At 32.1% G+C, this 13,680-nt stretch overlaps 1 protein-coding gene across 1 annotated transcript in view; it reads right to left on the bottom strand.

Moving 5' to 3' along the window:
* LOC121119803 (uncharacterized) overlaps positions 1 to 8,476 on the bottom strand; it is a 31,427-nt gene extending 22,951 nt beyond the window's left edge. Inside the window, exon 1 of the mRNA XM_040714600.2 lies at positions 8,174 to 8,476. Within this exon, the coding sequence (XP_040570534.1) occupies positions 8,174 to 8,245 (72 nt within the window). The 5' untranslated portion in view covers positions 8,246 to 8,476. The remainder of the gene's footprint in view (positions 1 to 8,173) is intronic.
* Between the last annotated feature and the right edge of the window lie 5,204 nt (positions 8,477 to 13,680).

Genomic DNA, 13,680 nt, shown 5'->3' with positions numbered 1-13,680 from the left:
ATGACAGGTCCCATTTATCTATCATCTGTTTACAGTTTTTCACCAAAGTTTCACGCGCAGTTGTTATGTAACAGAGATTTGAGTTCGTTGATATGAATATTTCTTTCTGACCTTTTATTTTTATTTTTCAACATAGTCTCTTTGAAACTCTGCACACTTCTCCCAGCGATGCTCTCATTTTTTAAAACTGTTTCTTTTATAACTTCGCTGTAGAGTTACAAAATTCAGATTTTTAAAAAAATAAACACCCTCACATCAACTCACTCAAACGACTGTTAAATAACAACTACGCTTCCAAAAGGGCTGAAACTTTGGTGAGTAAATGTTCACAGACTCTAGATATATGTAACTAGCTTTTATTTACGAGTGCTGTAATCTTCACGTTGATTTATGAATATTTAAAGGAATTTACTATAATAGGAAATATTACATTTTCCAATTATAGGGCTGAATGAAGGGGATTCTACCGAGATCCAACTTTTTTTTGCCTACTTACAGGGCATGAGTAGACTCAAGCTCTAAAAAATTGGTAAAATGGAACACGTAGATTGGCTTGGGTGCCATTTTTAATATTTCGTATGAAATATTTTTATGGCATTTTTTGCACATATTTATGCTATTTTGAATCAAATTTAAATTAAAGCAAATGTTCTTGTGAGTATTTTGAAATACCCATTTTTGAAATCGGTAAACTTTGACCAAAGTTATGTCCCACTGAATTTCGAGGATATTACAAAAAGGGCCTTAACTTTGTTTCTAGAATCTTATGCTGGACTCATGGGAAAAACTCTAGAACATAGGGAGGGACCAGCCTCTGAATTTTAATCTCTACCTCAAATCGCAAGTTGAATTACCCAAGTCTACCCAACGATTATATTCAATTTGTTTACTTGGGACAATTACCTCAAAAACAATAAGCGATGCATTGAAAATGGCAAAATCTAAGAGGTTGGACAGTGGTGTGCCATTTGTTAGGGGACGTTGCAGTATACTAGGGATCTTAGGCTTTAAGGAGGATTATAAAACAGTATTGGGATCCTTTTAATCCATATGAACAAAAATGGTTCTCATATCAACTGATATCGATCCTCCCTCTACACTAATAAATCAGCAGTGGGGAATAAATACAGCACTTGCTGTACTTTGGGAATTGAAAATTCAGAACACTTCTTGTTCCTATGTCTGTCCGTGCGACAATGAATTAACCAAGTGGAGGATATAGTACAGGAAAAATGGAACTGCAGAATCACTAAGAGTGATTGGCTAGTGTCAACGTCGGCCAACAAGGACTTGCAATTATAACACTGCAACAAATCCTCAGGGCTCCGTCTTTTATCAGTACACACAAATGTTCAATCAGGTTTTGAATCTACTTAGAAAAGGCAGGGGCGTCTGTTGTGGCTGTAGCCCCCCCCCCCTCCATATCAAAGAATTTCCGTTTCTTAAAAGATTTTTTTTGTCAAGAGGAAAAATTTTGAGGAGAAAATAGGGGTAAAATTTTTTTTAAAGGATTTCTTTATTTTTAAAGGTCATTCAGTCAAATTATGCAGCAGAGGAAAAATTTTGAATTTTGAAATTTTTCAAAAAAACACAAGTCATAAGTGGAGAGCAAAAAATCGTTAGTTTACAAAAAACAACAACATCAAGCGAAAATGGTCGTGGTCTAATCACGGCGAGCCGGCACAGACGGTGGCCAAACCAGGATTAACGGCAAGGAAGATATGTGTGTTTGGGAGGTAATCATCATGCTCAAAAAGATAACTAAAGAGGGGGATAGTGCATTGTTTTTAACGAATAGTGAATATTCTCCATAGTAAATAACAGAGGTGTAAACTTGGATCCAAGACTTAAAACTCGAATTGATCTGAAACTCAAAGAATCATGACTTGACATGGACTCGATAGCTGATACTCTTGACTTGACTTGGACTCCAATGCTATTTTATACTGAAACCTATATTATAATTATGGGCGCCCCGTTAATTTTGTCTTAGATCACTTTGGCTTAAACCATCTCGTATTAGCACATTTGTGCTGAAAACATTTTGCCTTAAGGATATTATTTTTGTTTTTCTTATTTTACTAATTTTTTTGTCCCTTTTGTCTATGGTTCGAATTAATGACAAGGGGAGACTTTGTTGGGGTATGCATTTTAATTTTGGGGATAGTTATAGTTTGTTAAATATTTATTACTGCTTGCCATTCATACATAAAATAAAATTGGACAAATTGCAATTTTTCCAACAGAAAATAACAATTTCATGCGTGTTATGGTAAATAATTACTAATACACATTTAAGATTTTGATCAAAAAATTCTAAAGGAACATCAATTTAAACCAAAAATAACAAAAACAACCCATAAATCTCATATATTAAGGGGAAATTAATTGAGGCAAAAGGGTTTTAAGGCAAAATGTCCTAAAGCAAAATTATGTAGGGCCTTAATTATAGACTTGAAATGAGCTCTGGAAAAGATGAGCACTTGTGCTAGACTGGATAAAAATATTCAAAGAATTGAGTCTTGACTTGGTCTGGAAGTTTGATAACTTCCCCTCCCCCCTCTCATAATAAATACACCGAAACTTAAGTATTCCTATAATATTTTAGGAAGAAGGAATACCTTTTTTAGGTGGAAACTTGAAACTTACACTCTTGTGTTATATTGGTTTGAGAGGTTCTGTGACACGACATTAGAACTCTCTGCAATTGTATAGGTCCCCATTTATTTCAAGCAGATACTACTTTTTAATTTTTTTAGTCGGACGATAAATGTCATCACAGCAAGATTAAAGGCTTAGGGCATAAACTCTTTTCCGTGCGGGTCACTCTCCAACAGAGGTAGCCAGGCTGACGGGAATGGCTCGCAAGACCATCTACAATATTAAGGAGATACTTTTTTCTTTCCAAATGTGTAAGTTTCAAGTTTTCACCTGTTAAAGCTAGTCTTATACCCATACTATGCTCCTAGATCAGATAGAGTATTATTAACACACTAATGTTTACTTATATGTCTATTTGACCAATTAAAGGAACGTTTAAAAAAACGGTATTGCATAATTTCTCGAATAAAGTTTCAGGTAGAAAGATCGTTGTACGAGGTCCTAGATCGTATATATTCACAACTGACAATTACATTTTGAATTATGATCTCAAATATCAAATAGAAGTCAAATCCCAATTAATTTGGCATCATTAATATCAAAACCATACCTTAATTTAAAATAGAAAGAACGCAAATTTTTATTTAAAAAAAAAGAAGAAATGAAGAAGAACATCACAGTTCTGAAAAATAATTATATTTATATATTTTAAAAAGACATAACTAGTCATGACTTGTCTGACTTGACACCTTTTGTATTGCATTCAAGATGACATAATAAATTTTTTCATTTTTGAATTATGGAATGGGGTTTATCAATTCTATAATTTACTATTGACCTTAAACTTTCACTGATATAGTTATTTCATTTCAAAATATAGCCCTGAATTGAAATTATATTCAAAAACCCATTTAAGACCCAAACCGTTTACGATTGAAAATTTTAATGATCATTTTCGTGTTTTATGTCTTAAATAACAATAATAAATGTGGGTTGTTGCCCGAGGGCGAAAATGCTGTTGCGTTGTGTTATGCTTTTTCTTTATATACCTTATAAATCCATTATAACAATTTGTGTTAGTTTTTTTATTAATTTTGATTCATATTAATTGAAAATTGAATATTCTAAAATAATTAATTTACAGCAAATACTTAAAATATCAAGTTTAGAATGGGAAATTATTCCGTACAAGCTCTCCAACTTTTTTTAATATGATACAATGCTCTTTTATGAAGCCTTCGTTATTCGACATGCATTTTCTATAGTCTGCAGTTTTTGGTATGCATCTGAAACATCCTTAAGAGAATGCAACTCTATGCTGTTTTAAAAATGCAATTTCTTCGAATAAATCTAAATTTTGAAATTTTTAATGAAGGTTTGGTGAATTTGGTTGTTTTGTTGACTTTTAAGTCGTTCTTTTGCTCTTTTTATTTCCCTTTTTACAATTTTAGGAATACATATGCGTTGCCACTAATCTAATATCAGCTGATATTATTTATATCACACTCAATCTTATCAAAATTAATAAGTTCATTTCTGGCACCTAAAGTTCCTTAAAAGTAATAAATATTAATAGAATTTAAGATGTTATTAACTTATAAAGATTAACTTTAAAAAAGAGTGTGGATTTGTCTCCTTTACTTGAACTCAAGCAAGTTTTTTTAGAGCTGTAGTGAATATTTCCTAGAGCAAAATGGATGAAATAATTAGAAAAATATTACAAACTTATACAGCGTCATTTTGAGTCTATTTTTTCATGTACTCTACAAGAAATGGCACACATCAAAGACTGTTTATTTAGTGCAAATTGTGATGTTGATATGTTTTTATTATATATTGCATCTATGCATTCTTAAAAAAGCTCATTATAAAATGTAAAACCCATTTATTTTTGAGTATTTATCCCCATTTTTATGGACAGGAGTCCACATTTTTATATGAAAATAGAACACATCAAAGTCGGTTTATTTAGTAGAAATTGTGATGTTGCTTCTAAATATGTTTATTAAAATTTGCATTCTTAGACAACTCAATTATAAAATAATTACTGACTACGTTAAAAAAGAATGTTGTTCCCTAACGGTGGGCGTCGGCTGGGGATTGGCTGGAGGTGCTTTAGCCCTCGCAAATAAAGGAATTATTCTTTTTACTATAATTTTTTGATCATTCGGGTAAATTATGCAGCAGCAGCAGGTTTCAATTCTTTTTAATTCTCCAAAGAATCAATTTTTCTTGAATAATTATGAATTTTTTAATTTTTCAAACTTTTTTTCTATAAAATTTATTTTTTAGTGAGTAGCTATGGTTTTTAGAAACTTTTTTCCCCACAAATTTAATATTTGAAATTTTTTTCCAAAAAATTTAATATTCAAAATTTAATTTTTTAAATTTTTTTTCTGATAAATTAAATATTTTCAATAAATTTACTTTTCTTGTGAATAGTTATTGATTTTTGAATTTTTTTGGTAATAACTATAGAATTTTGGAATTATTTAAATTTAAGGAAGTTCTGTCTTGACCGGTCTCAAATAAAAACTCGCATTCAACCGATCTGACAAAACCAATTATTTCGAACCGAATTTATAGATGAATTTTTGATGACGTCAGCTGTGTTTCAAAATTGTGATCATTGACCTAAATATTCTAAAGAGTCATATTTGTACGGCTCATAAATCAACACTTGTCCGACCGTTTGGGACAGGTTAATACAAGTTATATGCTGCCCGAATTGGGACAGGTGGTCCCAATTCCTTCAAACTAAGTTCGTTTTGATATTTGACACAACCGTTTTATAGTATAATAATTGGATTCTGCTTTATTTTAACAACTTTATATATTTCTATCAAAAGATTACCTGGCGTTGCTTAGCCAAGGAGGGAGCAGGACATTACACTGATAATGGTCAAAACAATAGAAAAATTATTCAGAAAATAATCAATCCGGTTAAGTAAGATAATCCACAAAGTCTCATCACAGTCCCCCCCAATACTCCTACTATTTGCTCTCGTAACCTTAGTAGTAGCATTATGAATTTGAAAAAATATTGTGTTATAAAAATCAAATAACATACCAACATATGTATATGCATCTACAAAATTGTCTAGATGATAAGTCAATTTTTGCAAACATTGTAAAAATAATATAATAACAGGTTCCAGAAATTGAAAATACTCAATTGCAATGTTAAAATTGTATGTACATAATTCGTAGTTTTGTGGAATGTCTGCTAAAATATTGACATTTGATGAAAAAAAGAGACAAAAATAATAAAAAAAAAAAAGAAGAAAATGGCAAATATTTCAGATAAACGTCAATTTTTATGTATCAAATTTATATGCAAACGAATCCCCACACACAAATTTATACAAAATTTAATTCATTTACGAATCCATTATTTTATTGAAAGTTTTTTGCACATGAAAACAAAAAAAAAACGAAATTTCAACTTTCACCAATTTCTTTTTTTTACCAATAACATTTTTCAATCTTGATTAAGTTTAGAAAAACTTATTCGTAAGGTTGTTTTTTGAAGCGCCAATCATTTATTGATAAATAACTCAACCCCCTATCTAGTCTCCTGGAGCTCCAAAATACGGCTTTTGTGTTTTGGGAATAGCATAAGCCCCCTTATACGACCCCCCAAATCGGACCCCCATATTATCCTGACCAGGGTCGAAAGAGGCATCAATAAAAATTGCAGCCTCCTAGGTTCAACGGCGTGGGCCACGTATAAAGGACGCACAAACAAACTATTTTATATATATATACAGATTTATATTTCCACAGGGTTAGAAAAATATACATTTTGAATAAAGTTTGCCCTATGGTTACTGACGGGGGTATTTAATTAATAAATAAATAAATCTATAACTGCATAAAATTAGAGTGAATGTTTCAATATTGTCGATATATTGTTGATTCAAAGGAAGAGTGAGTATTTTTATCAATCTAGGGGTGTATAATGTCTCAGATTACTAACAGAGGTTAAATGACATTTTTTAAATATTTTTAGTTGCATTTTTAGTAATTTTAGTATTACCTATTTTTATGGAAGGCAAAGCCTTCTTGTTGCCTTTTTTTTTAGTACATTCTGTAAAATTTCATTTAATGAACTGTTTTAGAAAAACTAATTTGAGTAAAATGATCCTTTTTTTCCTAGGATTTTTCTATTTTTATCAATCAGGCGCACCCCTATTAAAAGTCCATGGCACACTACGACTGCAGTAGTTACATTAGCCTTTGGAGGGCCCTAAAAAAGGAGTAATTTTTTCCATTGTTTTTCCTGTAATTTATATCATTTGAATTATTGATTATTTTGCTCTCAGTTGATGTAATTACATCAAAATTCAAATCTCACTTATTCATGATCAATTTAAGATAATATTGTAACGCTCACTACAGATGGGCTAGTTGCAACAAGTATTACAATTTTCCTTGTATTGTTTATTCTTCTATATTATTTAGATATTTACGTTACGCAACAGCTATGGTTTTTTTAGCTACAGTATTCTTGAGAGTAAATTTATTCGGTCTAAAATACTGATCTAATAATTTGTAAATAATACATTGAAATAAATATTTCAATATTATGAAATGGTTATTTACTCATCAAAATAAAGCGGATATTTCCAACATTGACGAGTCGCATCCAAATAGAATATTCTCATAAAAACTAACTACTGACTACTATAATCTTTAAATATATTTAAAAAAATGGGATCATGGGAGATAAACCTTTTTAAGTACGCTTCAAATTATCTTTTTTTATTAACTCTTTGTTATATTCTTATGTCATCATCGCGAAATAAAGGCTTTGTTACGAAGTGCCTTCCTTAGTAAAGCCTAATCTTATTAATTAAGCAATGTTTATTTGTTTGAATTACTCAAAATAGTCACTGCATATATATATATCATAAATATTGGAGAGGAAGAAGAACTCTTTCAAAAAGGCCAAACTAGGTCCGGGGGAGTTAAAGAAAACAGCCCAGGTCTCAAGTCCATGAGGGCCCATACAAGATATCTTAGGGTTTCATACCAGACTGCTCAGAAAGCTATCACAAAAGTGGGTGGAAAGATCCTTCTGAGGGTGGAGAGGCCACTTTTGATACCAGCAATGAAAGACACCCATCTTCTACACTACAAGACTCTTTTAATTTCTTGTACAATCTTTTTGGAAACTCCCCCACCCCTACAGCTCTGATGCCAACCTCCTCGATCATACATTTTGGGTGCATATCGAGGGGAGGCCCTGAAGAGTCCACTCAAAGCCATTATCAGCCAGGACTGGGACGCCCTACAGATGACTACATTTGTAGCACGTGTCAGGCCTTCCTCCGCCTGGAAGCCTTCATTGCCGCTATGGGGGCTACATTAATGATTAAGAGAGCTCAGATACACATCTATTCATAGTAGTAATTTTGTTGAAATTCTATAGTTAATAAATGATATCTTAATGAAGTTTAAAATTCAAAGTGTTTCAGATTTTAAAGTACCCCTCGGTAAGTTAGATCGAACTGAGACGATAACTGTTTGAGTAAAGACAACACTAATAGGAAATAAATGACCCACTTACGTTCAGGTAACTAATTGAAAATAAGACAAGGAGTAGAACAGAGGAAAGAGAAAGATGAGGTAGAGTCTTCATTACAGCTTCACTCTAATATAACTTCGATTTAAAACTGTCTCTTTTTTGCAAAAATATAAATTGAAATGTAATACAGCACAGACACACCAAAGCAAAAAAATAACAACAACTATTTCAAAATGGACACATTTACATTTTTATTTACGACAAGATTTACAAATGTGTGTATTTTTAGCCACACTTTTCCACCCTCTTCCTTGTCTTCGTTTGTTCCAAATGAAATAAGTTCACATAGACTATACATGTACGACACATTGAGTATTAAATATATATGTATATATATATACAGGGTGACCCTTTGAAATTATCCCTTTCCCCCTTTTTTTTGTGAAAAAGTCAATACAGATGATTAAAATGTTGAACATAAGTTATGTTTCCGTCTCGGTTTGTTTGCTTATAATCAGGATTACGAAAAAAGTTATAAAACCAATTTAGATGAACATTTGTATGAACGTTATATATGGTACCAGTAAAAGTTCAATAATTTGGAGAGGTCAAGGTTAAAGGTCAAGGTATTATTATGACAAAGGATCCGTTTAGTATAAAAGTAGGTTTTCTTTACTAAAATTATTTTTAGATAACGTTATTATGATAGTTTTTCAAAAGGTAACGGTAATTGAGTATTCACCCTTCACAGTTTTTATCTGGTTATTTGTCGTATATTTATTCCTTTTGACGAGTAATTTTGAGCATTTTCCTTTTTACCTACGTACGCATTTAGACAAGTACTGATGGAATTGACAATCTTTTGTTTCCTGGCCTCTCACTCATCACCAGGGGAGCTGGAGATCAATTCAAAGTTGAGGAGCTGGAGGTAGCTTTATGAAAATATATTGAAACCACATAATACCGCAAGTTTTTATTCATATGAGCTTTCATAAAGTATGGTGGTCAATTGCCCCCTTGTCCCCCTGGTCTGGGGTCCTATCACTCATCAGTAAATTGGACAAAGTACTTCTTTGTCTTAATGCTTTATTCTGTACTTCTGAAGGTCATTTGTAAATAAGGTTATAGGTAGACAGGTAAGTAGTTACAAATTACTCACAGGTCTTAAAATACCCGGTTCTACTAAATAGAGATCAATGTTGGCACGGGGAACTTGATCATTATTTATTTCGATTATTTCCCATGTATAATGACCATGGTGAATGAGAAAAATTTGTGATACTTCTTGGAGGTGTGGAATAGGCCACTGTTCTGCTTCCAAATTTACCCTGAATTTGTATTATTTCCTAGTATCCAGGGAATAAGGTTTCCTGTTGGGTCCTCATGTAGAAGTTGGAGTTTTCTTTCAGTGAGTATCCCATCTAAATCATCCGTTCTAGGAGATTATGACCTTACTTTTCACCCTATCACGACCACTTTTATTTCTTTTCCTTGAGTTGATCTCTAATTTTTGTGTTGTTCCGCGGCTCACAACCTCTATTTGCAAAAATGAACCTAGGGGATGCCGAGTATTACGATGATTATTTGACGCCAAATTTTTTATTTCTTTATCTTGTGGTTCAATATCTGCACCTTTTTCAGCTGCTTATGTTTTCAGCCATAGAGACGACGAAGGCAGTTCAATGCAGTAAGGCTGTAACAGATTAAAATCTTCAGTCTGCAGTAATGAATGTCAGCTATAGCCAAGGATATAAAAAAGATAGAGTGAGAACTTGAGATTTGAGTCTCACAGCTTCAAGCTTATATTATTTTTTAGTGTTTTCTTTCAAAATAAATGGCTTTGACTTACGAACTCCATCAAGGAACGAATATAACTCGTATGTCAAGGTGTCACTATATTATTTTGATATACTACATATATATTATAATTTCAGAATCAGTTGAAGGAAAGAAGTTGATTGTTTAAATTTTTATTACACTTTTAGAGTCAATCAGATTCAAATATCATTTCTCTATTTGTAAATGCCGATTATTAATGTAAGAAAAACGAACAAATGTGACGTCATATATTACGCTTTTTGTTTGCTGATACTTTTGTTTAATCATTCATGCATCTTGTCCCCACTATTTATTTCTTTCTATATTGTTTCAGCTATCAACTGACATCATTTTCAATAGAGTGTTTTGATGTGACGTCAACATTGTTGATATGGGTGATTTTGGAGCCCTAAACCGCCAAGTGTTATACCATAAAACAATTTTTATTATTGCTTTTAAGGAAAATAGTGAACTTTTGGATGTCCAAAGGGGGCCAATGATATAAAAAAAAAACTTAAACCGTGCAGTCTTTCACTAATATATCCCTATAATGCCAAGTTTAATTAAATATATCATACTCTAATATATATTAAAAAGTAAGAAAAGACATTGTTATAAAACATTATTTCCATATTTTAGACAATAAAGTTAAATATTACAATGGAAGGATTAAGATATTTTTTTCTTATAATTCTACTTTCCATGCGTCACCCGGTATCAAATTTCACTCTCACTCTCAGTATCATATTTTTCCCTTCGTCTTTTTTGGGCACGTCGTTAGTTTTCATTCACATGTGCTTACAATAAAAAAAACGACTCAAGATAATAATTACTTTATTATAAATATACATTTAAAGCGTGTTTAATAGTGATGTATTTGGGGTCTTCTCATTTCAAATTGACTCGTGTCAGTGACACCCGACCTGATATGTATTTTTTTAATACGGACATGATCACTTTTCCGCTCTACATTCTAATATATCGGGTATCGTGGATGGTCCATTATAATCTCTTTGACACTTTGAATTTTAAACTTCAACAAGATATAATTTAGTAATTAACGCTTAGCTTCCAGGCGGCGGAAGGGCTGGAACCCGCTGCAAATATAGTCTTCTGTCATGGTGTTCCAGTGGCTTTGAGGGCCTCATATTTTTGGATGACAGACACTGCACACCTCGGTTGGCATCAAAGGTTAAGGGGAGGGGAAAAAGTGTCAAAAAAAGAGTTCAAAAGACTAATTGAGAATAGTCTAGCAACGGAGGAGATAAGTTTATTTTATTACTGCTGTCAAAAGTGGCCTCTCCACCCTCACAAGGCTCTTTTAACCCACTTTTTTGATAGTTCTCTAGACAGTCTGATGTAAAACTCTTAGTGGGCACTCATGGAGTTGAGAGGATTTGCCTGGGATGTTTTCTTTAACTTCTTAATATGAATATGAAAATTATGAAATAGTAAGTGTTGGTAATGTATTCGGCAAAACTCACTTAAATTTTTAAAGCTGACAGCGCCCCTGTTCGCATATATATATTACCCAAACTATATATATATATATATATACCTAAATCTTACACTAGTGTTTAACTCTAACTAAAATATGTACTTACATATAAATAGGTATATGAGTCTTAGTCAAATATATTTGATGATAAATGATTTAATAAATTTAGTTGCTTTACACAAAAAAATAATTATTGATTAAACCTTGAAATCTAGTTAATCATAACAAATTTATATTCAACAAGTAAGTTTATTTTTTTATAACTAACTAGTAATCCTTGTTCCCTTAAAGAAGAAAACAAGGTTGTTACAATGTAGACTATTATGAGTGATGATACAAATATGATATTGAAAGACAAGGGGGGGGTATTTTTACCAGAAAAGGTAGTATGCGCTGTAGCCCCTCCCCAAAATTAAAAAGTTTGTACTTTTTACTAGAACAAAAGTTTTAGCAGAGCAAAAAAGAAATATTTAAATTCTTTTCCCAAAAAATTTGTGGACAACTATGGATTATTGAAACTTTTTCAAAAAATTAAGTATTATTTTGTTTTTCAAAAAATTAAATTTTGAGTGTAGTTTTGATTTTTTTTTGCAAAAATTTTATTTTTGAACTTTTACGTTTAGAATTTTTTTGAAAAAAAATTCAATATTTCATTTTTTTTGATGAATTTAATCTTTTGTGAACAGGTGTATATTTTTTTCCGAAAAATTTAATATTTGAATTTTTTTTTTACTTACACAGTCTTTAAATTATGAAATCCTTATTAATGACCTAAATCATAAGAAGGATGCTCCATGTTAAAGAATAACTATAAGGTATGGAACAACGTGGCTCAATGGACAGCGCATACTTGTTCTCAAGTTCTCCTGAACTCAATGTGGGTAGGTTCGTGCCTCAGTTGTTCCTAGAGAAGGAAATATACTTCATGTTAATGATGAAAATCCAGTTTAAAGTGAGGGCATGTTAAAAATGAAATCGAAAATCAACATGGTAACCCTGCCAAGAATGTTAGGAGGAGAGAAAGAATAATACTGATTACGTTTCATTAGATCAGCGACAATCGGTTGTCACATGGGAGGAAGGAAAAAAAAAAGGAAATTTGCTAGAATTACTCCTATGTCAATCCCCAATTATACTCCGTGTCCCACATACACTTACAATTATAAATCTGCAACAAATCCTCAAGATTACACTCTGTCTTTTATATAATATTGGACTACATTTAGATTTATGTCTGTATGAAAACGTTTATTGGTACACCAAAAGCTTCCATAAGGTTCAAATTAAGGACAAAGAGATATTTGGTTCAGTCAGTTAAAGAATGCCTTGAAGGCGAACAGGCAAGGTGCCCGTCAATAGCCTTGTTCGTGAATTTGATAGCAGCCTAACACTATGTACCCCTTGGTGAAGCAAGACTTAAGGCTTAATTCTTAGAAGATAACTCCTTGTCAGGTTTGGTGCAAAATCTTCCTTAATCTGCTTGAAAATCATGACTCTTAGCCTCCCCCACAACAGTGACTGTTCCCCTAAGGATTTGGGTATTTTTAAGCACTTTAGGGGGAGGATTTCAGGAGTCTGATACACAACAAATGACCAACGGGAGGCCGCAATCATTACTGCTTGATCCAACCTAGAGATAAGCTTTATATATTGTACAACTGCTGTGCAAAGTTCTGTACCAGGCCGGAACTACTCGTTAAGGGAAAAGGCTGCTATATAGATTAAGAATGTTTTCCATGTTTGATTATATTTTTTGAAATATGTTAATTTTTGTAATTTTCAAAAAGAGTTGCATTTTAGACGGAGGAACCTGTATTAAACAAAGAAAAGTCATAAATATACGCCTAAAATTTTCAAACAACTGCCTAACTTCTGACAACTGACTCTTTTGAATTCCACACAAAATAATTAATTTTTCAAAAAGCAGGGGGTTGTATAATTGTGAAATACACAACTTGACCCGCGCCCTAAAAGTCAACTCAGTATGCATTTATAATCATAATTGTTAAGTATAATAATTAAACACTTTCTTGTAGAGGAAACGACAACATCACTCCATTTTTCCCAAAAGACGATAACACAAGTTGTATAAATCAAAAAAGTTTTGTTACTGTTTTATAATTATAGTTACATTTAAAGTTTTGTTTTACACAGTTCTACAAATCATAAAAGATGGGTGACGTCCACCCGTGTCCATAGGCCGAACTTAGATATTTTGACACCAGGTGATTTT

The sequence above is a fragment of the Lepeophtheirus salmonis genome, chromosome 6 (genome assembly GCF_016086655.4).
Source record: "Lepeophtheirus salmonis chromosome 6, UVic_Lsal_1.4, whole genome shotgun sequence".
Taxonomy (NCBI): domain Eukaryota; kingdom Metazoa; phylum Arthropoda; class Copepoda; order Siphonostomatoida; family Caligidae; genus Lepeophtheirus; species Lepeophtheirus salmonis.
This window is presented reverse-complemented; position numbering and strand designations above follow the sequence as displayed.